Consider the following 27,750-nt stretch of genomic DNA (forward strand, 5'->3'; position numbering starts at 1 on the left):
TTCGCACGTAGGCAATTCTCCATCAAACTAGCATTCGCAATGACAATAAACAAATCCTAAGGACAAACTTTTGAAAAGATCGCCATTGATTTAAGACGAGATGTATTCAATCATGGCTAATTATATGTTGCATTATCACGAGTCCGGGCTTAGGATTCATTGAAAATATATTTAGGCGATCAGAGAGATTCAAATATCGTTAAAAATTTTGTATATAAAGAATTATTCAGCTTTTCATCATAGAAAACGGCATCTTGCCATTATTAAGTTTAATTAAGTAATAGAGAATTAATGATAAAAATCAAATCCTTTAAAAAAAAAGCGCGGCAATATCTTGAATTGAAAATGGATATGAATATGGTAGATTTCATGGAAATAATTGATTATTTTCATTGCAATATTACTCATGGCGGCGCATCGGTGGATATATTCTGATAGAGAATTTTATGAAAAATGACCAATGTGGGCGCATTAGTGCTACCTGGAAAAACGCCGGTGAATTCAAACGTCGTCCGTACACTAACTACATTAAGTGTATATTTTGAACATGCCGATTCATTTCTGATGAGTGGATTGGAAAATTATTTTATACTAATAAATAAAAAGAATGCTAGAGATAATTGAACTGATTTAGAAATCAATAAATTGAATCTCCGGGAGGGGCAGGAAAATAATATTCTCATTAATATTAACATTCATTACGATGGAAATACGCATGAATGATGAATTTTGGGGGAAAAGGGAGGTACATAGAAGAAGGAAATAGAAGATAAAGACCATAATGAAAAGGCGTCAACGTTCCGACCGTAGCGGCCGGAGCGGTGCTAGTTACAAATAATTTCGAGGTTATAAAATTTCTTTTTACAGATTGTGTAGGTAAAAAGAATTATTACTCAACAACAATAGTGCGGTGAGGGCATGCGTTTAGTAATCTTCGAATCACCGAAAATCATACGGATTTTCCATCGCCATTTATAATGAAAAAAATTAATTATTTTTTGTTTCAAGTGAGTTATCGATAATATTTATTATTGTGTGGATATTCCGGTTATGCGATCGAAATACGCTTGACTTGATAAAATCCGGCACCGTTAGACCGCATGAGAAATGTATGATCAAGTCTTGATTTAAATTTGCGTTACATGTCTGATCAAGATTTGATCCAGTTACCATGTCACTAGCAGATTAATCATCAAATTTGACTTGATCCAGTCTTGACCAGAACCTGACCAAAATTTCCACTCGGGTAACTCTATCGAAAAGATAAAAATGAAATGGATCGGAGAGAAAATTAAACCGCGTGCATAGAGAACAACTGGATATTGAGTACTTGAGCAATATTCTCCATAATGTGTCTTTCCTCATTTGACCCAAGTTGTTACGCGCTGTGGAATTCGGTGGAGACTGTAAATTACCTGCATGCGGATGTTGTATATAGTTGGTCCTACTTACCTCCTATTCTCGAGTGGCTTCGAAGATCGTGACTATAATCAATTAGTGAGGTTACTTGGGCTTGGGAAATCGACAACTAGTAATCTAGCGAGAATCTCATACCCAGCGCTATTGAGTGTGTTCAATGATATCTGGCAAGTATAAATTGGTCAAAGAATGTACTTGATTTGATTAATAATTTATGTTTTTGTTCGCAGTCATTTCAATACCGAACATTCATGAACCACAAGTACAAGTAATCCCTAAATACCCGTAATTTTCCTTCAGAACTGCTCATGTTACTAAAAAAAAAAATACGCAACTAAAAATTTGACTTGAAAAATCGATAATCCAAATATTTTCATGACAAAAAAATATTTCGACTATCTTGAAGAAATGTGACAAGAAAAGTTCCTAATTGAAAGACTCACAAATGAGACACATTACCGATGTCCTACAATCGAACACTCGAAAACGGGGGATAAAAATCAATTCTCAAATGAAAATACATAATTAATTTGTAAAATTTTTGGCAGCCATTTTTGTAAGCAGTTTCAGGTTCAGTGATCAACTCGGTTACTTATAGTAATAATTCCCCCAAACCCTCCATACCTCATCTCAACTCCTCTTCCTCATCAATAACAAATCCTAAAGACAGACCAAACCTCCTTGTAACCCACTACGCCAAAATTCATGAAGTGGCTGATCAGACAGAAAACTCCTCCTTCTCAGAGCACGTTCACTCATCAATCAACAAATCCCTATTTAAAAACCCCATCACAACCCCGGCTAACGCATTTACATCCCCCAAAGAAGTCAAAATCATAACTATAAAACTCAAAAACAAATCAGCACCTGGTATAGACGGAATCCCTAACGTAGTAATAAAAAACCTTCCTCGGAAAGCTATCGCCTTTCTAACCAAAATACTCAATGCCTGCCTAAACCTACAATATTTCCCATCCTCCTGGAAACGGGCAGTTATTATCCCAATCCTAAAACCTGGCAAGTCTCCTTACAAACCAGTTAGCTACCGTCCAATCAGCTTGCTACCCAATTGAGCTAAAATCCTGGAAAAAATTCTCCTCTCAAGACTAAACAAATTTATCACCCTTAACGACACTATCCCTACTGCCCAATTTGGCTTCAAATCAAACCACTCCATCATCCACCAACTCCTTCGCATCACCAATCACATCAATGTCAACCACGAGGTCAAAAAGGACACTGCCATGCTGATACTTGATAGTGAAAAGGCCTTCGACTCTGTCTGGACCTCTGGCATTATTTACAAGTTATTAAATTCCAATTTTCCGCCGTATCTGATCAAAACCATCCATTCATACATCACTGATAGATTTATTCAGGTTAGAGTTGATGATTCGTTGTCAACTAATATAAAAATTGTCGCTGGGGTCCCGCAAGGCTCCATTCTCTCCCCAACTCTATTCAATATATATATCTTCTGTCTATATATGTATCTTCTGTCTTCCACAAAACTCCACTTAATGTTCATATCGCTCGTTTCGCGGACGATCTGGCGCTCTTCACATCCAGCACCTCCCTAAATAAAGCAGTCTCCAGACGGGAAAATTCTGCTTCTCTCATCATAAACGAGTTATACAAATGGAAAATCCAGGTTAATGCTTCCAAAACAAAATTTCAATAAAACATAAATGTTATTAATATTTTTCGGTAAAATTAATAAGACTCGACTGTGACTTGGCTGTCAATCGGCTGCCATCATTGGGCCAATTAAGGCACCGATAATTGGACCGGAATTATCATCCAAGGCTCGATAGAGCACTGGGCCAGTCTCTTTTCCAAGCATCGGAAATGTTGGCGTCGAGCTTGGCCCGATCCTCAGGCCAGTCCGGCCATTCTACATGGGTAGGCCGGGCGAAATGATAAAAAGACGATTTCTCGCCTCGGAAATGGTACTGCATACTACTCAAACGCGAAAATTTAAAAATCCGTACGGAAAAATATCATCAGGGCATTAGGAACGGGGATTGGCATGTAGAATTATATAAGAAGCCGTATGGAAAACGTAATCCCAAACTGTAGAAACAGATATCTACGAAAGATATATATATTTTTTTTTATTTTTACATTTTTCCTTTTTTAGCAAAAATGTAAATGTATTACCATAGTTTTCATGGTTTGATGGGCACCCCTTCGTCTTAGCCTTTAGCCTCTCCTACTATCCTCTCATTATTTTTCCGGTATCATGGGCCGACTTTCCGTACTGCGCCCATTTGGCTTGTACTGAGGGAAACCATAGAAAATCTCAGTAGAGCAGCCGGCCGGTAATGCGAGGATTCTGCTGTGTTCATCAGTCACACTGACTCGGTGAACACAGCAGCTCTCTACACCCGTGCCTAACGGCGGCAGTCTACACACCGAGGGGTGTGACTAAGCGGGCACCCATCCAAGTACTAACCCAACTGAGCGTTGCTTAGCTTGGGTGATCGCCGGAGTCACACACCGTCCGCGTGGCTACTGTCGCCGCTTCTATGAAAGATATTAATAATATGTTTCATGGACTGTCAATCTAACTTTTTAGTCTTTCATCGAGTGCAACTTTTTTCTCAACATTCTTTTTCATATAAGTAGAAAGAAGTGGAATGGTAAATGAATTTTAGATTTCATATTTATTATTAGATGGAGGAGGACTCCGCCTCCAAGCCCTTCAGGCGGGAACTGCGCCGCTTAGATATCGCTTCTGCGCTCCCCACCTCACCCGCCCATCGTTCCTTGACGAGTTTTCGCAACGAAAAACAGTACAGGTCTTTCGGACGACAGCGTAGGTTCATGAGTCGTGTGATACTTCCGGCATTCCTCACTAACCGTCACTTATCGTCCTTACAAGTCCATGTATTGACGGAGAAAAAACTTAAATTAAATAAATTTCATTTAAAAAATGTTTAAACGTAATATCGACATATGAGTATATTTGAAGAAAACACTCAACTCCAACAGGAGAAATAGTAGGCTTAAGTAAATTTTTCCTTCAGAATGGAAACATTGCAATCGTCTGAAATGGAGAAATACGATTTTTTTGGAAATGTCTCTGCGTAGTCCCCCCTGACCAGACGTGATTTTCTACTTAAGAAAAGATAAAGGTGGGTAAGAAAATTCCAAAAAATCTGAAATCTTGTCAGGCAATAGGTAAAAGTTGAGGCTAATGCCGAGGTCAACCGTTTTTCCAAAAATCCTAATTTATTTACAAATCGTTCATTCAAAATATCTTCAAAACTAAGGAAGGTATTCAGTTTTTTTTTCATTTCACTCTTTTCGTCATGATTGGCTCTATTGGAATCGACTCAAAATTAGAAAGTGGACACTGGAAGAAATTAAAGTTATTGTCACTTTTGTTTCTGAACAAAAATTGCTGTTTGCCCCCTTATCCACACAAAAATCGAACTATTAACTTGAAATTTTTTTTTTTGAAAACAGGAGATTTTCCATTTGTCATTACAATGGACGGTATTGAAACTGCAGACACTTGAACCATTAGTTTCGGAGATATTAAATTTTTGGTGTAAAATGATTATGTGGAATATCGGAGAATTGACAGGATCGAATTCAATTTTTTCATTTGGAAATTTTTTTTGTAATACATTTTTAATCGGTACAACATTCAACATTCTTCATAGATCTAACCTAATAGGGAAATACGCCATTCGGAAGCTCATCTATTTATTAATCCCTTTTAAAAAAGCTAAAAAAAATCTATCCATACGTTTCAATAACTCATACACAGTAGCGTAACTGATGTCGCCTGCTTGTTTGTTGGTTAATATACTCGAGAACAACCGTCTAAATTGGTACAATGAGTGCGTTCCATATGTAGAAAGTTGCCGAAGAACTCACGCTATAAATTCATGATAGTCGATTTTTTTATATTTTACAAGAGAATGTTGAGACTATCATTTTTAATCACCAATATAATTGTGAATATTCATTATCACCTTATATTAAGAGGCACTTTTAGGTATTAAGTTACGTTAGATAGCTATATGAAAATCATATGAAGTCCCATGTACATATCATATTGGTGCTCTTATGGTGGCCTTATGGAGGCCTTTCGAATATTTAATGCAGCTCAAGAATCGCACACAGAAAAAAAACGTCGATGAAAGTATTTACATCGTTGATCGTCACTTAAGATTTTCTTTCCTTGATTTAATTCCGAAATGAATCGAGCCAATAGCTTCTTGCCTTGATAAAAGGACGGATACAATTGGATGTAATATCCATTTCTTTTGTACTTTAGTATGATTCAAATGTGCATGTACTTGATTCGAGTACGCGGAGGATTCATTCAAGTTTGTAATTAATTACAAATAGAATTTTCAACCAGTGAGCGTTTAATGCCATAAATTGGTAATTTTGTGAAAAGCTTACTTCGAGAATCAGGTTGGTTACTAGCGAAAATTCCACCACATATCGGGCAAAGAGCCGGTCGCAGAATTTTCTTCATGATTCTATTCAGTACATCTCTTTACAAATAAAGTGCAAAAAAGAATTCCAGCAGCGTTCGTGAAAATTAACGCAAGGAATAATTTTTTTTCATGTTTATCTTGAAATTCACTTTTTATTTTGTTTTCCGCTGGACTAATTTTGAAAAAAAATATATCAAAAATATCGTCTTTCATCGGAAATTTTCTGAATTTTCAGAAAGAAAAATCATATTTTGGATTCAACCAATTTTTTGACTATAGAAAAACGAATAGCGAAATGCAAATTGAGTATAGAAAATCGAACAATTTTTTTGTTCAAAAATTGTTTTTTTCCGAAAGTTGAGAAAATTTGCCAGGGAATATCAAATTTTTAATTTACCCAGACAGAAGAATCCGTACTTTTTAGTGACAACTTTAAACTGTCGGAAAAATCGCATGAGACTACGCAAAACCCGTATTTTCTCTAATAAATCGTGTCAGTTCGCACCCTGTTCCACAATTAAACCCCATTGTGTATCCAATAAAATTCCCTTTTATATAAGAACTCATTCTTCTCCAGTTCTTAGAAATATTAAATATACAAAATCTCCTTCATGTCGATGTATGCAGCACTTGTGCCTTTTAACAAACGAATAAATGTTTGTTCATTTAGAAACTTTATCAAATAAATGAAAATTTTCACTAATTTTAATAAATACTCGGTCATAGGAACAATCGTCAAGTTCATTAGAGTTGCAACGATGACACTTCAAAACAAAAGTATTTAAAATATAGAAGTTTATTTCCAAAACTTACAAACTCTAAGCACTTTCGGATAAACAAATGGGCACATTTCTTTGAACATACGTTGATTATATCGTTCGGTTTAAATAATCGCACTCTCATTATATGCAGTAATTGATTCAATTAATTACGTTTTGAATTTAATTGATGAATTAATTGCTTGCAGCACTGCATATCAACACAATTATCTTCAATGGTTCAGGTTGTGTTAATTTTGATAAGGATTTCCGTATGAATCATAAACCTTTACTCACATTATACGATTTTCTCAAAAAATCGATATCGTCCATCATCAGACCACATGAATTTGAATTAAATTTCGACAGATGGTTATAAATTGATAATTTTATCAACATTTCCAGGGTAATAATAAGCGACACTGCCACAATTAAAGGATATAAAAACTGCCTTCAATAGACTGGATGTAGAGTGATAAGTGCCACTTTCCGCAACCAGAATACAGTTTTCAGTATTGTTTTTTCCGATCCCCTCTGGTCCGCATCGCGTTTTATGATACCTCGAGTGGAAAATTAGCTCTCAGGTCTACATCAAATTCGAATTAAGTCAGACTTGATATAAGGTCAAGTAGTGATACTATAATTTGATCAGGACTTGATCAAGCAGATAACGCCTCGACTCGATTCGGATTTGATCAGGCGTGCCGAATCAGGGTTCCATCAAACAAAACGGATTAGTAGTTAATAACCGAAATCAAAAATATTTATTAATAATAATGAATTCAAAATAAAAAATTAATCATTTCTTTTCATATATATATATATATTACCTCTAGCGACAGATACCTACTATGATTAATGCTGGAAAAACTTAAAAAATGTAATTATTTTTGCCGGCATTGGGAATCGAACCAGAAACCTTACGAGTACTAATCCTATGCCCCAACTACTAGCATATGTTTTGTTTATACGATGTATATTGGGGAACAATAATAATAATAATAATAATTATTATTATTATTATTATTATATATAATATATGATATAATATAATATATAATTATATATTATATATAATAATTATATTAATTATATTATAATTATAATAGTTATAATAAAATAGTTCAAGCTCACGTCATCAGAGCTTGATTCAAATAATTGCTGGGACAGGACAACTTCCGGTTAGGTTCGTATGAGCAGAATCTCATTAGAATGGTTGCAGGCGGACGAAGGCTGTTTAAGTTCCGGCTCATCTAATCCGAAGTAGACCACACTCACTCACTCACAGATGAACGAACCTCAGGTTCCGATCAAGCTCATCATATCGGAACCTGATCAGAGTAGTACGGATCAGGTCGGATAAATCGAACACTGATCATTTTCTTATCAAGTTCTGCATAATCAGTTGACACTGACCACCGCTATATCAAGTTCTGATCAAACCTCAGGCTCGCTTGACATAACTTCCACTCGGGACCTTTCCGTTCAGCTTAAAAAAATCCAAACAAAACAATGAGAGAGAAATGTAGAAATGCAGAAGGCTGGGATAATTGATTGTCTTGTAAAATGAAAATTCAAAAACTAGAATTTTTTAAACTTTTCCCGATTTAATGTTTGGAATGATTTTCTATGTGACAAAAACAAATGAAATCAAATAACGAACCAAGTTGAACTATTTTCAATGGAAAGGAACTTGGCCGAACATTGATCGATTGAGGTTCAATGTCCTACTGAAGATTATGATAGAAATTTTTAAAAATAAAAATAAAAAATTGTAAGCTTATAGCGGTAGTGAAAAGGGAAGTTGTGAGTCATATATAATATACGCAACAGTGCCTGTAAAATGTTAACTTGGGGGATACGTATCTTGATGAACGATAGCGATACAAAAATTATCCATATATGAACGACATCATCAATTTTAATTCAGCTGTTGAATAAGTTTAGATTTTCTTATTAATCACGTGGTTATGGGATCGGATGTGAAAAATATGTCCGCCTTTTTTCCTTCGGTTTCTCATCTACTAGTTCAATAGACAAGCGCCAGGCGCCAGGCTTCGGCCAGTGGGGGCACTTGACTCTTATAGCTATCACACTTGAGCTTCCCGAGGGTCAAGCTTGGCCCACGAATGATTACCAATAAATGTGGAACCATTTTAATTATATTGAAAACAAAAAAAAAATGTGACAAGTTTGAATCGTGTAACGCAAGCGCACATGTCGATGAATCCTGTTAATGATAGTCGAATTTAAAATAAATATTTAGTCTTCAAAGGTTTCATTCCCATTAAGAAACTCAAAAGTATAGGCTTATCCATACTACGAAAGCAGAGTAGTCATACCCTCACCAGACCCTATTTTTAACATTCTTTCAATTGATGATAGACTTGCTACTTGGATAGCCGGGATGTCTCGTATACCATTTTGAAGAGGAACTCATTCATTTTCATCTGTTTCCATTCTATTGCGGATATCTGCGATAACTTTTTAGCTATCTCCGATTGAAATCAAAACAGTAATACGTTCCACTACATTTTACGCTATTTTTGACATTCACACGATTTCTTCATGTGTTCATTAGAACTATTTGAAGTGAGTCTCAACACGTTCCCAGATATATTTATAAATGAAGAAAAGATGCTATGAGGCATACAAATTTTATGGAACAGATCAATCAGGTCATAACGATAATAATATAGTACGTTAAGGAATCCAATGGCTCATAAAGATACAAATTTTAACTCCTTAAAATTGTTTGAGCAAAAACCTCTGGATCCTCGATTATAATTCTGTCATAAAACTTGCAAATGCAGATGAATTTTCAGTCCGGCATGCACAGTTTCTGATTACCTTAATGTTGATGCCATTCTTCTTTGAAAAAACATGAAGACACGTGTGTAAAACTACGAGGAGAAAAAATCTCTGTATTAGTGCCACATTCATGGAGGGTTTCCTTTACCCATCAATTCAATGTACGAAAACCGATTATCTGTCTATTTGACTTCGTTACGATAAGATTTTTCGGCGATTGCTGTTTATGCAACGCAGAAAGTTAGACATACATTTGTGGTTGGAGATTGTCTGGCCATTTATATGCTATTGTTATGAAGACAAAAAACAGCGGCAGCTAATTACCCAAAACTTTCGATAAAATACAATCGCCGCGAGTTGTCCCAAATATTTGGGGAGTATAAGAGCAATGAATTGTCACACCTCATTTTCGTGAAAGATTTTCATGGTTGGCGTAAAGACCTACTTGATTTCACGGCCGGATCAACTTACTGCTAGGTAATACACTAAATCTCCCCATCTCTTTCTTTCTGCTACTGACTTCGCTATACACGGGTGACAATCCAGAACCAGAGTATCGCTTTCAGAAGATACCGTTATTCTGGCGTATTTCTTGAGTTCTACCCTGTGCTAAGCGATACAGATGCTTCCCTTAAATCGCTTGAATAAGGATTATCAGAAAAAAATGTGTATAGAATGGTAATTTTCATTGCCCTGGCGTATCTTGCATGCCTCAGCTGAGCATGAACAACATCCGACTCTATATGTACAATTCACACTAGTATCGTTTTGATGGAATAACCATATTGCGCTTTATATTCTATGATACTATGGGTAATTGCTATATCACTTGGGAAGCTCAGTATCCGTCACCGTACCATCTTTATCATTATAATTCTTTTTTCCTCCCGAATGGAAGTTTTGTAATCAGTCAAATTTAAGTTGCCAATTTTTTGTCATATATATACTGAGTAAAAGCCAAGGAGTTTGAGAATGCAGTTTTTAGACCGTGTCCGTATGCAAGTATGTATGTGTGTATGTGGTATTTTTTTTCCATTTATTTTCTTTGATTGCTCAACCTTATCTCTACCTAATGAATCGTTTCTTTTCAAATGTACGTCTTATGAGGGCTATCTATCGTCGCCCACGAAAAATAATTTCATCCATCCATTTTGTTATTTTAAATGGTTTCGAAAATTCGGTTTTTTCACACTAGCTCAAAAAAAATGATTCGAATCAATTAAATAATGGCTTACAAAATTTGTCCTGACGTTTTCTTGATCGAGTTTGAAAATAGAGGTGACAGCATTAATGATTTTTCAATTTTCTATGAAATTCCATTTTTTTCTACAAAATCTCGACGATATTTGTGGATATCAATCGGGAGATAAATACACTGGTGTCTGAAAAAGTTTATTTCAACACCATTACGACGCCCAATAATAAGTATTCCAATCCTCTTTCGATTGGAAGCATTCTTTCCATATGGTTTCCGTATTTTCTCCTAACGTGATTCAAACCTCGCATAGAACGCGTATGCAACACCAAGTAACTTCTAAAACGAACCTCATGGACAAATCATCAAAGGTCCAAGGAAAGTTGTGTAACATCATATTTTTTAATGAAACTCCGGGTATGCGAGCACATCTTTCCGTTTAACATTCAAATTTAATGTGAAAAAGAGCCCATAACAGTTGAGCTTTTCCAATAAAATATCCTAGTTTATGAACAAACCATTATTTTTTAATGACAAGGTATTGATGAAAACTCTTCCAACTACGCATATTCTTCAAGATCTTCTCGTAAAGGCATTGTTGGTAGCCGAAAAATGTGTATTTTAACATAACTCACGATTCGGTGAATATTGATTTTGAATCGACACTTTTATACTTTAATTTCTACAAAGTTGATGTGAAATTCATATTCCAATACACGCTAAAACTGAATTACTTCCAGTGAATCAAGAAATTACTTATTATTGAAAAATATACCTTTCAGAAGTATATTTTGCACTTTTTAGAAGTCAGAAAACAACCGAAGGCCAATATTCAGTATTCAGAAAGTCAGTACGATTTCATACCATTGAAAATCTTTTTAAATTTCTTGCAGAAAATATGAGAGAAAAAAGAACTAAGAAAATGGATGTTTTATGTTCAAACACACGAGTTTTGGATTATTTTTCAGTCATTTTCTTTAGATTACTCGCACTGACTGAATTTTCTATTTTGGTCTTTTTTTTAATTTTACAGTAATATAAAACAGTACCCCGTTGCCCATTTCCACCTCCCAGTCTTGAAAGTAAAGGAAAATATTAAAAAATAGTAACTAGTACACTTTTGAAAAGTAATTCATTTTAGAGTGTATTAGCTTTAACATAACTGGGTTTTGGTGTGGGCCTCAGAGACCCCTTTTGCTTCCCGTTCCTCTATTTTGTTTCTCCTTTCTACAGTCTCTTTCATGTAGTTTCGTCTCGGGCAGACACCGTGAGAATCTTAGGCCAACCCGCGCCAGGTTCTATCCTGGACGCGTGTAACCTTGTAACCTCCTTCAGCCTCCTTCTCTCTGATTCCGATCAACTACAGTGAGTTGTTTTATTCATTTTATTGCCTCTTACACTCTTTTCCATGCTTCTCTCACGTTTTTTTTTTTTTCATTTTTATTTTCATCAAACTCTTCAGCATCAATCATCCTCACTTGAAAATCTCTAAAATATAACACCAGGCACAACGAAACTTGGTATTCGAATAATTTACGGTAATTCAGATAATAATAATGATATGATGATTTATAATATATACATTTGAGATATAACAAGACTAGGGGCGATACATTGACTGTATAGAAAATGCCAGTTGTCAGTATTGAGTAAGTAAAAGAAAGATGAAAAATCGAAGTCAGAAATTCCAGGTGCAACGAAGAAAAAAATACTTGAATCAAGAATGTCTTATAGTTGATTCTAATATATTATTTAAGATATCATCATCAATTCTTTTCTTCAAAAAATAGCCCTTTAATTAGTCTTGTTATGCACATCATTTCGCTTCTTGTTCTATTTAAAAAAACTCTGCAGAAATCTCGGTGATTGTGAATTCATAACCCGAGGCAAAGAACAAGAGTGTAAACACAATCGTCAGGAATAGTATATTTCACTACAAGAGCAGAAAGTTGAATCTCCTGCCCTGCATGCCATGCTCGAAGCCGAGGGCATCATTGCGCGCTGTTCAGGGATTTCAACTATCTGTCCGTATGGTGTATACTATTTCTCTTTATACCCGGTCGGAAGTACAGACTCATTGTTTCATCAGATCATGATATTTCGTTCATTTTTCTAAGAATTCTTTTCCAACACTTATCAATGCTTCAATTAGTTTCCTTGATAAACATTAGCACCAAGTTCCGGTAAACAAACTTTGAAGTTATCTTTCACGTATTGAGTATTAGTGCACGAATAAGTTTTTACTCCCACTGTTGTAAAGGGCATACCTGTAGCTGGATCAATGCAGGAAATTTAACATTCTGCTCCAAAAGCACAGCAGAAAGTACGTATTTTCGACCGAGGTATGAAGAAAAGTTCTTTACAGCCGAATGATGGACAATATTTCCTGCCACGTGGAGCGCCCATAAAGCGCTGCTTCATGGACAGGGTGACAATGGCATAGCGTTCATCAACCTTCATCAAGCTTCATCCGGAGATAATATTTCTCGCTGATTCTTGGTGCCCAGACACCCGGTCGACGGTCTCCGACACATTAAAATTCCAATACCCTCAGTAGGACTCGAACCCGCGCCTCACGCGTCCCGTCGGTCGGCCGGGCGAATTATTCAATTCGGCGACTGTCGCCGCTTCTTCATAATATCTTCTTCAAGTTAATTTAAATATCGCATCATTATGATATTGTACTCGAAATACAATTGCAAAAAAAACTGATTCTGATAGATGTCATTAAAAACCATAAAGAGATGGAGTGATTCTTGCCGATGTGATAATGAACCCTCAATAAAAAGTCACATAATTTTTACACTCAAAACGCTAATCTGCGTTTCATGGTTAAACAATTCTCAATGACGTACTATTAGTGTCCATTCATAATCTCGATCCTTTTAATTTCCTCTGTCTCTGTTTGCTTTATATTTTTGTCACATCTGTCCCATTCTCTCCATTTTTCATTCGACCATAAAAATCACGTATGGCCACACAGATCGTAGACGCACATTCTCCACAATGTAGTGAAGGTACTAGGTGACTCAGCATCGAAATAAATCCTATGTGGTTCGTCTATCATCCAAGCATCTTCATTGCATTTCATTTAGATTATAACACGTCATTAACATCAGCTTCTGCTTTAGGGACAATTTTTCAATTTTTGAGTTTATTTCATAGCATACTCAACGCCCCCTCCCCCTCTCCGCCGCCACCGCTCCCAGAATTTCTCATATGAAATTTCCGTGGATATGACATACCCCTGAGTAACACTACCCGTATATATAATTCCCCTACGTAAAACCTCGTTCTTCATTAAATCCTACAGATACTATTTCTCCCAAAGTCAAAATAGTTGGAATATCATTTCCCACTAGTATTGAGACTCGACATGGGGGCGAGTCTTCCATCAATACGCTTCCAATAAATACATGCGATTTCATCCAAAGAGCCTAAAATAGGAATAAAAATTAAAGATACTAACTCTTGGGTACACACAAATCTTCTCAGCGATACGCGGTTGTTCGATACTCCGCCCATAAGTTGGCTCACATCGATCCAACGATGTTCAGTGGAGCGATGTTGGTTCAATGGTAAACCGCCGATTTATGTTCAATAATGAAATAAAATTTCATCGGCATCATCATTCATTGAGACCGATGAATAATAATTGTAAAATTCGGAAAAAGAGGTGTTTGCTATAAAAATAATACTTGCTATTATGATTGCAGTTATTTTTTCATTAAATAAATTACGGAAAAACTCAGTAATCTATTGATGATTAGTTGTATATATATGTATAACTGGCTGAAATTTATGAAGTCATTTTTACGCTCCTATTACAAGACTTAGATATTAAGTTTAGGGTTTTTTCGAAATTCATTATTTTTCCTATTCTATAAATTTCTGCACTCATCCCCAATTACAATTAGGTAGTACCTTACATTAAGCCTCATTATATTAGGTAAAGAGCCAAGGGCTGGAGATCTAACTTCTAAGTATTATAACTTGTACATACTCTGTATAATATGTATACATTATCAATAAACTCTTGTTAAAGTTAAAGTTAAAAGATATTAGGTTAGTGGTTAGGGCGTAGGATTAGTGTGCGGAAGACCGTAGATTCGACTCTCGTCGGGTACCAATTTCGAGTTCGTCGATTAAGTTTTTTCAGGGTCAATATCTTTGCCGCCCTGGGTAAGGATAACTAATAAATCATAAAAACTAGAAAATTTTCTTTTTTCACTTTTTGCTAATTAACCTAATAATTGCCTCGGTAGCCAATCATATACCGGACATTGGCAGTCCTGTCTGTTGTTCTTTTTTATTACTAACGACTTTCAATCACCATTAAAAGATTGATAATCTCATAAATTTCAATAAAAATAAATATTATTAATATTTCTGGGTAGAAATAGTAACTCGGCTGTCAATTGGCTGCCATTATTGGGCCAATCCAGGCACCGATAATCGGACCGGAGTTATCATCTAAGGCTCGTTAGAGCAGTGGGCTAATCTCTTTTCCAAGCTTCGTCAATATCGGCGTTGAGCTTGGCCCAATCCTCAGGCCAATCCGGCCAACCTACATGGGAACATCATTAAAATTGAGAAAAATGTATAAAATGTGAGAGGTGAGACGAAGTTAATTTTACAGATTTGTAGTTACAAAGTTTTCATCGTCAATTTCCACACGAGATAATCGGTAAGGTTACTAAAATTAGTGAGATTGTATCAAGAAGTGTACGTGTAAAGCTGGTCTTCTGGAGAAGTGTAATCCTTATCTTTTCAATGCAAGGAGCACATAGTTCTTGGTAGCAATATTCTTTACTTTCAGCAAACAATGTCATGCTATCAAGTGATCCATTTTTCCCATATTATCAACGAAATTTTTCATATACACCAAGCGTTATTCGGTCTCGGGTAATTATGAAAACAGCTTGAAAAATCTTTTTTCGAGTTACTGTCGCAAGCATCAGCTGAACAATATTCTACGTATTTCCTTTTAGAGCGTAAGGAAAATGTTGTACCCGAAATATTTTTGATAAAATCACTGATGACTGACTACAAATTTATTTTATTCAAGCAGCTGTTACAGCATTTTCCGCAGTGTTAATAGTAGTTATTTTTTTCGACACCAGAAACTGTGGCGTTTAGGTCGAATTCCAATAGGCTCACCGGGAGCGAATTGTCGGTGCTGTTCAGTCGGCCGAGCATCACCCTGACATTGGCATAAAAGTCCTGGCAACCCACTCGTGACCAAACATCGGCCGTGGATGGGCATGTCATGCCTTCGCCACTCACTTACGGTCATATATCGGACATGGGCTGGCATACCAATTCTTGACGATCTACTCACGGCCAAAGAATAACTTTGCATTGGCTTGCCAAGCTTCGAAAACCGCTTTATGACCGAACGTGGGTTGCCAAGACTCGATAAGGATTAAGTCGGCAAGTCAAGTCAAGCAAGTAAGACTATAGTAATAATTAGCAAATATTATTGACTAAGAATTACAATATTAGCAAATAATTAGAAAGATAGCTCATGCTTGATTTTAAATCATCTGGTAGAAAAAAATATTTCAATGTTTCATATTGAGAAATATAAATTCACTTATATCTTGAGATTTCTGCAACTCGTTATTAATTGATTATTAATAAATAACCTCAGCGATAGTAGATGGATGGATGAGGTGAATTCAGAGGTTGCAGTTAAGTGCTCTGGGTTGCTTGGCAAACTTCATCTTTCTGTGTGTCCATTGCCTAGAGGTGTATCAATATGTGGTGTCTTTGGGGCCGTGTCGTTATCATTTTACCACGCCCTGGATAACGCTGAGAACGGTTTACTAACATCTAAATCTCCCACACTAATTGATTCTCTCTAAAGATAATGCCTCAATCTTTAATCAGGTGACGAAATAAGTATAGGGCAGCTCATGGCTGACCTCCATCAGCCAATGCTCAACAACCAGTATCGTAATCGGCCTAGTATTATCCAACCAAGAGATAGTCGAAGCTGAATCAGAGCCGCTTGAGGGCCGGCAGTCGAAACTCGGCAGTTTAACTGCCAGTATACTGACTGAATTACGATCCGTCTGATTTTTCGTTCCCGGGCTGCTGTCACAGAATGGTAAAACCTGGTTAATATAAGAATCACCTTTCAGGCTTACGAGGTGTACAATTGATCAGGATCTTGGGCAGCTGCTATCAGGCTTATCTGCTAAGGTTGAGCTTACGTCTCGTTTTCAAGGTCGTGGTTAGGAAATAGTGATGTTCGCCTGATGATGTTAACAAAACTGATTAGCATTTCATCGGATTATCGTAAGGGAAAAGTAAACCATTTAAAGACGGACGTCAGCCGACCAATGCGTTTCAGCCTTGATCTGGATCTGAGTGAGTAACCTATGAAGACCTTACATGCCAATTTAGGCAGCCGTCGGAAGGCCTTGTCAGGCGATATGCTTTGGCGACATTTGTTATTATGCTCCGATACGTTAGCAACAAAGAATTGTCAATGGACAATTCTCTTAGCCAAAAGTCGGAGAGAAAAAATAATCGTTCGATTACCATATTAATGTATTTTTTAAGAAGGTCCATCCACACAGACAAAATTGTCGAGCTTGTCAAGGAAAATCCCGAGTGTGAATCGAAAGATGCTCCATCACTTTCAATTTATATGTGAATATTTCTCGCTATGTATGGACACTTGTTGTTGGTTCTGTCCTTGATGGGCAGCTCCAGCATATGATCAACCGTGCGTTGGCATTTGTCACTGGCCTGAATCCTGTTCTGGGTTCATGGTTCGGCTTCTCTCTTCTATCTAGCGGAGCTCTTTGCTGCATACACCTCAGCTCGACCGCGGCGGCAGCCGCAGGCCCAGCAGGCTCTGGTGGTGCCAAGTTTTAGGAGCTGATGCTGTGATCTGGAATGGCCTCCCAGTTTCTATTAGAGACCAAGCCTTGCCCGAGGCCTTCAAATCTTACCTGAGGTGCTGGCTGCTGGAGAGGGAGTAGTCCAGTGACTTCACGTATTCATCTTTCATTCTTTCATTTCTCCTTCCTTATTCTCTTTTCCTTCAGGGAGGAAAACACGGCCTTCTAACCCGCGTGTGTATTACCAATCCGAAGTGGAGCCAAGGGTGGTAAACACGTGGGTTCGAATATCCTGTTTCCCTACATTGGTGCACAATGTACTATTTCAGGCCCACCCGTCGAAAACAGATCATCCCTCCCCACATGCGAGATTGACGGAGCAAAAGGCAAAGACGGCAAGCGCGTAAGTGCACGTAACAAAATTTTTTTGAACGCAGTCGGAAGAATTTAAACGAAAGCAAAGGAAATTATAGTGAGATAAAAGTGAATTCGGAAATATTTTCTCTCGGACTTTTTAAATTGCGTGATTGAGATATTTTTTAGCAAGCCGAACACAATCCGTTTGTGTAATTATCAAGTGATTGGAAATAGGGGAGAAACAATCCTATACCCAGTGGCAGACCGGGAAACAATAGCAAAAGAATCTATTGAAAATTAAAAATTTTAGACTAATACATTACGACTTACATAGTAATAGTATTTTTCACTCCTAGGACGGAAGGTGACTCTGAAAAGTGTGGCTTCATAGTGCGGCCCACTGGTGACGATTATTAAGAGCATAAGTGAGAATCACTTTTTTCGCCGTGGCAATGATGCTATTTTATGTCATTGTGGCCGAAAACGCGTTCGTAACGGAACCAAGCTAGGGCCTTTTTTAGGCCAGAAGTCGTCAAGGGGAGAAAGAAATAACCCCTTTGAGGGGGTGGAACTCTTGTTGCCCTAAAGGTCCTAAAGTTATTGGTTTAGTTTCTGGGGAGTGTCCCTGGACGTACCTCTTGAATAAATAGCGTTAGAAACTACTCCCTGATAATAAAACATGAAATGAAATGACATGAAATTAGAAAAGGGAATGATCATTATTTTAAATTCTACAATCAAATCTAGTGCATACATAAGATCAACTGTCTTTTGTAAGTGACTTTCGACAAATATATAAATAGTGGTTAATGGCTATATATACTGACGCAGAGCGTAGTGTGACCGCCGAGTGACGAACAATATTTTTTATGTCATAGGTGCCTGTCATCACGTGATTCTAACTTCACTTGCCTCGCCAGAATCACGAATTTTGGGCCCAATGACATAACCTCACTTCGCTCGGTTCGATCGCGCTTTTTATCCCTTGGGACATAAAGTAACATATGCATCACGGTCGAATAGCATTTTCTCCCGGGGGGTGCATAATATACTATTACACCTCAGCGTGCAATAACTCGCCAATTACACACCGGGAGCGTGCAATTGGCTGGTTCCTGTACTCTGTAACATAAAAAAACGGACGCCATTCGGGCGTAAGGTTTTTTTTTACACGCGTGCAATAACAAGCCTCGGTTTCTAAAGCTCAGACGCGTAAAAAAAAATTTATATTACTGACCCGCCTAACCTCATGGATTTATTGCTGTAGGAAGGTAAGTGACTGCTTACCACCTTACCTTTAATTTACCTCTCCAGGGCGACAAAAATACTCGGTTAGTCGGGCCTTGTAATATAAAGTAACATATGCTACTCGGTCTGAAAAGTATTTTAATAACATATTTGATGACAATAACCGTGCCTTTGGCGCAGGTTCTGATGAAATACGTTCCCAAAATATTTTTCAGCCTTTGGAGCATTTAAATTACTATAACCTCCGTGAAGTGTAATATACTATTGTTATTCAGTATGTGCGCCGGGTTTGTGGGCCGCAGCATCGCGCTACTTCCCCAAGGAAAAAAATAAATATTTGAATCAAGTATAAAATATATTCAATTCATGTATTTTTGCTTCGTGGAGACCAAAAATACTGTTTGGTAGACAGGCTTAATTCTCTGGGAAACTTACAGACTCTGATTTTAGCACCCCCACTACCATATGATCTGATTTTGGGGTGTTCAGTACATTGCTAATTTTTTTGGTAAACATCTGTGACGACAGAAGTATTCTATATTATCCTATCCTATTAAAAACAGCAGAGCACTACTGTCATGGCGCCCACCACAAGTGTCATGGCGCAATGCTCATGGGGCACTGTGCATTTATTCAGGGTGAATCCACACGAGTAGTTCCATGAGAATTGACATGGAGAATTGCATCAACGGCGCGGCCGCTTGCGGCCGCGGCGGCGCTAGTCCTTATATAAAAAATACATGGATATCTCGAATTGACATTGAATATCGATAATCCTTATATAAAAAATACATGGATATCTCGAATTGACATTGAATATCGATAATCGTTCAACTGCGATAATCGAAAGCGACATCTCTACCATACATCGCATCGTCACCTCATCACACTATACTATACACACATTTAATGGGGTGGGCGGCGCTAGTATAATAGAAGAGATGGGTCACTAATCGAACATGGCGGATCTCATGGGGATAATCGATCATTTTTCATTCGATTCGATAATCGAACGGGACCCCTGAACTGACATGTGATGAGAATGTCATTAACGGCGGCGCTAGTGTAGAAATAAAAGTTTTTCAAGTTATCTGTAGGCAAATAGTATTGTTCAGTAGTCGATAATTGTATATAATCGGATAACGTTTCCATGAGATTATACCACAGATGAGAAGGCTGGTCATATAGAATAATTTTGTATGAAACGCGTGCGTAATATATTTTTCGACTCGTGGGATTGTAAAACTCGCCTTCGGCTCGTGTTACAAACCTCCCACGAGTAAAAAAATATATTACGCACGTGTTGCATAATATACTATTACACTTCAGCGTGTATTAGCTGGCCGATTACAGCTTCGCTCGTCGCGTGTATTTCGCCAGTTGATGCACTCTGAAATGTAAAATAACGTACGCCACTCGGGCGTTAATTTGATATATAATACGCGTAAAATTTTATATACATACGCGTAAAAAAACAAAACCCCCTTGATGGATAATATACTATTTAATTGCAGAATAGTTATATTCGGTTTGAGGTTAATATATCTCAGCCCACCTATCCCAAATCAACTCATCTCAAAATTAATTTGTCCTAGAAATGGTACGAAAAAGTATTCCACAAATAAAAATGTAAGTGAATATACAATTAAAATAAAAACCATTTGTAAAGATGCTTATGAGTCAGATTTATATTGACAGCGTAAAGTCTAATCCCATTAAATATATTATCACTCTGAAACAAAAATATGTCAAACAACAAATTACTGATGAATGTTATAGAAAAGAATTATGAAATGAGTAATGAAATGCGTTAATGAATATTCGTTGATCACACGAGCAGAGATCAACGTTCATATTAATGCACATGCAAAACAAAATAAGGATAGCAGGATATCTTTGTTTGAGATGAAATGACTTTGGGGTGGAGTTGGAATGCAAATCTGGACGATAGAATTGAACCGTTTCCATTGGCATGTGATAAAATCAGTTTCATCCATATTTTGGGAGAAAATAAACGTGATGTAGCAATTTCTAAAATATTCAGAAATATTGATATAAAAAAATCTCCATATCTGAAAAACAATTCAACGGACATTTACCATTGATCCGGGTTTCATCAACTACACGGAGAGAAAGACTGAGCAAAAATTGCCTAACCGTTTGGTAATGGTGTTGTGCTTAAGCCGTTCGATAAAAATTACCGTATCGCTTAGTAAAATTTTTCAAACGCTGAGTAACTGTTATCCAATCGTTGAAGAAAAAACTACCAGACTGTTTGGTAATTTTTCTCAAACGGCTAGATAACTTTTATTACGCGGTCGACAAATTTCTGCCGAACGGCTACGACACAACGCGTCTACCAAACGGACACACATACCCACTCTAAAAACAGTCGGTTGGCTATCTGTTATTGCACCTTGAGTCCAATCAAAGAAAAATTCATTTTAAAGTATCTATGGCAAATTGGATGATACTGAAGTCCATAAGAATTTGATTGTACAGTAGGTGAAAGTTTCGGTCTCATGGCTCTCAGGGATCGACTAAACTAACGGTGTGGAATCCGCATACGCGGCTCTACTATATGTATACCTGCTGCATGCCCTTTCAGATGGAAACTAAGATTACTTCCACTCTAGAGAGTTTTAGAGCTTTCCCCCTATCAGTAATTGCATCATCATAATTTTCTTTTCTCATTATCGTTTTGTACATCGCCAAAGGGAGAATTTATCAAAATTCACGGGCCGATCGTATATTCAGTGAACCTACCTCCGTTTATGATTTGACTGGCATGTGTGCAGAATTCAAGTGGATTTGAGAAGAAGGCTTCGAACTAGGCGGAGAACGAAAGGAAATGTTATGTGGATGGCTACATGTACTTCATCCAGCATGTTGGAAAGAATTAAGCATTTAGAGTCTCGCGTGTCCACCCGTCTATCAGTTCACTCGTTAACTGCGAAACATATCTACCCTGGAATTCGGAGAGAGAAAATTCTCCGTGCGCGCACAGCGGGGCGGCATCCAGTACCGTCTCTCCACAAGACGTTGGCAAGAGACCTCAGTCGACCTCACTAATTTTTTCTCTATTTAACTATCAAAGCTCTCTGCTCATTGTAGCCCATTATATCTTAAGTATATCTCAATTAATCATCAAAGGCTTCAATAAATAATGAAAAATGAAATGAGAAATGAAATGAAATGAAATTTGATCGACCAGTTAGAAATGTGACTAGTATGATTAGCTAGCAGATTGATCATGGATCTTTGATATTCATTGTGCAAGTATCCAAAAACTAATTTAATATGACATTTTCTTGACGAATTTTTTATATTTTTGTTACAGCGGTTCAGAGGGGCAGAGTACCACCGTCCCAGCCCTCTATGTCGGGCCTACCGGGACAGTTCACACTGGCGAATGGTGATGCTGTTGCTTGTGCTAGTTTAAATGGCCATTCATATCTTTCTTCATATATAAGCCTTCTGCTACGTGCTGAGCCCTATCCGACAACCAGATATGGTCAGTGTATGCAACCAAATAACATCATGGGTATTGACAATATCTGTGAACTGGCAGCTAGACTGCTTTTTTCTGCCGTGGAATGGGCAAGAGGTATACCATTTTTTCCTGATCTCACAGTCACTGACCAAGTGGCACTACTCAGGTTAGTCTGGAGTGAATTATTCGTCCTAAATGCAAGTCAGTGCTCAATGCCCCTACATGTTGCACCACTACTCGCTGCAGCTGGCCTTCATGCTTCACCAATGGCTGCTGATCGAGTCGTTGCTTTTATGGATCACATAAGGATTTTCCAAGAACAGGTGGAGAAGCTGAAAGCACTTCACGTGGATTCCGCTGAGTACAGTTGTCTCAAAGCCATCGTTCTCTTCACTACTGGTAATGTTATGATTTTTTTCGTTAGCCCTTTCTTACAATGATAATTTATATCTATACGAGTTTTGCGATAAGCCAACTGAAAACCGCTTAGAATTACCGAGACCGCCATTTTCTCATAATCTGACGATAATTGAATTGAATTGAAGATAACATATCTGTATGTGTTTCATTCATCTCTCCATGCATGGCTTACTGAAAGCACATGATGTGTGTATCGACCTGTACACCACTTAACACCCTAAGCAAATACACAATTTAGAAGGCTAGTAAGCGTGCAGAGAGTCTCTACGATATTGACAGCCTGACTTGACTACGCCGGATTACGTGCTACACACGTCACTCAAGTGAAGCTCTGTCCCTCCACCTATTCCTCTTTCGCATTCGTCTAACGGGGTTGGGAGGATATGATTCTGGAATCCCAACCCCTGTAAACGAAGAACCGTACAGTAGCTATGGAAATGGCGTGGAGAGATCCACATAACACAATGCGATGCGGCCCCCGTGTTAGATGCCAGTTGTAGACAATGCTCTCACCCTCTATCTATCCATCCATCTATCCATCTCCCTTGGTGGGAGCTGGCGGCTTTCTGCCCCGATGACAGTAGTGTCCTATGTCCGAAGAATGGTTTCTCTCTCAAATGTACCTCATCCAGATTCTATCAACGGCGGCCAATCTTACAACCCCTGCTTCTCCTGTTGTTCTATATTTCATCACTAACATCAACTAAGTTCTATGAAATGAGCAATTCCTATCTAACCCGCCACAAATTCATTTGGCTTTTTAAAAATTGGAGAATTATGTTTTTCAGTAATTTTTGTTATGGGGGATCGTTAATCCATTCAAGTCCATCTAACTACTTCAATAGGAGGGTTGATGGAGAACGGTTGTAAATATATTAGCTTCAATCATTGCAATATCATAGCAATTACCAACAATCTTTATTTCAAGCGTTTCAGTTAACTATTCATAGATAACGAAATCATTATTATAAATTCAAGTGCTGAAATTAGGGAGAGATTATGCTACATGCATTGATAGGCTCATTAATTTCGACACCCGATTCTCACCCATTATGGTCTGACCTGTAATTGATGGTCGGATACTGGTACATCATCACCAGTGGATGCTTTTGCGGTGTATGTTTTCAACTGTATTTACTATGAATTCAATGCCTCTCAGCTAATATGTGAAGATACGATCTTGTAAATTTATTTCTGTTTGATCACCTAACAACTCTGAATGGAGAAATTGAAGAAAAACAACAATTCGACGTAACTGCCAAATGAATAAAATGAGGGTTCAATGAAATTGTCATTATCATCATATGGAGCACGTCTTCCTACAAACCACCTGTGTTTCATGAGACTGCGTTCTGATGGTCGCCAAGTTTTTTTATTTATTAAGTTGTATTATAATAAAGATGTCAATCGAATGCGTTGTTGAAATTCTTCTAGGTCGTTAGAGAGTCTCATCCTTATTCCAATGAATATTCCACTGTCTCTTTTTTTAGATTATTCTTGAATATCCCTTATCCCTTGGTTGTTATCGTCTTGGAATCGCTTCTGTGTTGGAAATGTTGTGGCCTTCGAATCAGTATGCATAGTTCTTTAGGTTTTTGACAAACTGTTTATCTGATTGACGGTAAAAAGCATGCCGTTATCGCACTTTATTATTTAAGGACTCCTAAAATGTCATGATCGTGCAGCAATTTTCTTGCATTTTTTCTTAACTTTTGGATTTCGAAGAAACGCAGGAGAATTATAGTATGCTCAGGAAACTTCGTGAGTCGTGAAATAATTATAAAATGCAAAAATCGTATATTTTTCCAGTCACTCCGATCTGCAATTTGTCAAGAAACTAAGAAAACTGGAAATTTAGGCTAAACGGGTGCAGAACATCTTAAACCCATCGTCTTACCAACTTCGTCAAACACGAATGTTTTTAATATCAATAATATTTTGAAAATATGAAAAAATTTTAATTGAAACATGGAGATGAGACCGAATGGTTTGAGTGTCATGAGAATGTTTGTAAAGATAAGCGTAAACTCAGTCTCCCAGAAATATTACATATCGACGCCAATGGATGGAGGAGGGTGATAATGCGTGACAGAATAGAGAGCCGCTAGGGGTTGTGGTTATCTATGAAACCGAGTTTCTCCCTTCCTCTGTATCTCTTTTTACCGCATTGGCCAAGCTCGTCAGTAGTGTTGGTGCTGCGCCAGCTCGCAATTTCGCATTGTTATGCAGAAGATGCAGGTCCTACTTTCTTTTTTGAAATTTTATCGTCGTTTGTTCTACGTTAATTTGTAACTAATTATCGATATATTCGTTTACTTATAATTCTGTTACATTGTAACTGTACTGCGGATGTTCCTCTATTCGTGCCAGAGCTTTGTTCAGAAATTGTTCAATTTATCGAGCAATACATGTCAAGAAATTATAGTCCCTTGTAATTTTGAAGTTGGGCTTCATTAGGAACAAAAAATAATATGCTCCCTCAAAACTCAAAACACAAACAACACTACGATACCACATATAAGCGGTTTCAAAAGTTGAAGTGAAGACTGTGAGCATAGAGGCAAACGATTGTCATTAATATGTAGAAAAGGGCAATGCTTCGGGGATGTATTGATTAATTTTACCAATGTTTTTCTCTATGTAAGTAGTTTAAAAAATATAGAAATAAACCACAGAAAAAATAGACCAATGTTCTATTAAGTCGGGTAGGTTTCAACACGTTCTGGATGTGTGGGGATTTTTTCCTGGTCTATGTCTTCAGTCTACTACAAATTAAATTAATTGGAACTGTGCAATCGCGTTCGAAACAGAATAGCTGAATTGAAAGCTACTACGTCCGTATTATTGAGATGAAAACAATAATTTTTCAAATTGATCAATTGAAAAGGCAAATAATTCTGTATCATATTATAACACAAGACATTTAAGTAGATATCATTATATTCTATATCATTACATGTGTATTTATGGTTCATAGAAATTTGTGTAAATGCATACCGCCAAACGGGCGCACGTCTGCCTGTGAGCACAATCCATAATATGGTCGTAATTTTTTACTTGTTCGTAGACATATGTAATTACTATGTAATCATTCGGAATTGTCTTCCTAGTATTGAACTGCGTAATAGGCCTCGGAATATTAATAGAAATATTATGGGGTGAATTTCATTACGATTTTCGTATATGAAATATCGTAACTATAGAAGTACTGTTGAAGCAGTAACACTCGTATTATGCTGTGGTACATTAAGTATGAATAGAAAGTATAAAATTTAGTATGCTTTATATTATCCAAAGGTAGAGGAGAGAAACGTTGAGTGGACTTTTACGGAAATCGCGGTAGAAAAAGAAAAAACCTTGGGGAAATTCGAACAGTTATCTGGTTCCACCGTGATTTTCATGTAACTTGATTAAACTCTTCTTCTATCTAGTTCCCGGTGGAACACGGCGCACATGGCTAGTATAGCATCGGAAATGTAATTATCTGAACCAGCGAAACCGCATATTCCAAAAATCTTCTTAACAAAGAAGGTTGATGATTGCACTCTCTATAGACAGCTATAGTTAACGTTGTTAAAAAAATCTGAAGACTCTGAAAATTGAATGTGTGTTTTCAATTTCGTTTAAATTCACGCTTGTTATAGGAGACATGTATTTTTCTTTAATTGGAACGCATGGGGGAAGATACGATAACATTCTCCTAGTTAGAAAAAATACTAGTGACATCACGAATACAGTGAGTGCAAGTGTATGAATTTTTTAAAGTTATTTTGCATCGATACTACTCCTTAAATTATATATAAAAAATTTATTTTAATGTATCAGCACGGAAGAGAAGTCCAAATTGGTGGACGCTGAGATCCGTGACGCGTACATCATTTAATAAGTTGTGTCAATCTCTCGTTAGTTAATTGTCAGGAACGCGTACATATCCAAACGCGTTGGATTGTATAACAACGCGCGGACTGTGACAAAGTGAGAGATGAAATATCTGTGCGTGGTGAAAGTGAGAGGGAGAATGAACCAAAGTGAACTATATGCACAGAGGTGGAGATAGTGTAAAGGGTTTAGAGTGTCGGTTTTCAGCAACTGCCCTTCATTTCCATACTTCAATTCCAGTGGAAGGACCAATCGTCCGCATCGATGCGGGCATCCGCAACTAACCAGATTATTTGACCCTCACATGTACATTTCCTCCACTTCTCTACGTCCTCCGTTGAGACCCATTTCACTGAATTCATTCTGTGATGATCACACAGTTCTTGAAAATCTTTTGTTCATTGATATTTTTTCCCCATGTTCTCTCATAAATTTGATTAAACACTTATCCATGAAGTCTGAAAAGTTTTCAATCACTATATGACAACCATCAACATTTCGGACCAAACTTCACACACAGCAGATTTGGATTAGCGGTTAAATTTGTACTTCCCAATTTTCAGTACAAAGTACGAAAGGGCTTGTCTGTAGATAGATACGGGTTAATAAAAGATAAAGTATGAGTGAAAATGAGTGTAGGTCGTGACCAATGAATGAACAGTGAGTAATGGGTGTAACAGATTTTAGACTTCAACTGTTGAGAATTTCGAATCGATTCGATATAAATGTATATAAATGTCTACCTTTTACATAGGATTAGCCCCAGCACCCGTGCTAATAATAATAATAATAATAATAATAATAATAATAATAATAATAATAATAATAATAATAATAATAATAATAATAATAATAA

The 27,750-nt window shown here is 37.1% G+C and overlaps 1 protein-coding gene across 2 annotated transcripts in view; it reads left to right on the forward strand.

The window, feature by feature from the left end:
• The window catches only part of svp (COUP transcription factor 2), a 119,230-nt gene that overhangs the window by 63,902 nt on the left and 27,578 nt on the right, over window positions 1–27,750 (forward strand). For both annotated transcript variants that reach the window (XM_011316348.1, XM_011316349.1), the window contains exon 3: window positions 22,443–22,994. In XM_011316348.1, coding sequence (XP_011314650.1) covers window positions 22,443–22,994 — 552 coding nt within the window. The remainder of the gene's footprint in view (window positions 1–22,442; window positions 22,995–27,750) is intronic.

This window comes from Fopius arisanus, unplaced genomic scaffold (genome assembly GCF_000806365.1).
Source record: "Fopius arisanus strain USDA-PBARC FA_bdor unplaced genomic scaffold, ASM80636v1 scaffold00006, whole genome shotgun sequence".
Classification (NCBI taxonomy): Eukaryota; Metazoa; Arthropoda; class Insecta; order Hymenoptera; family Braconidae; genus Fopius; species Fopius arisanus.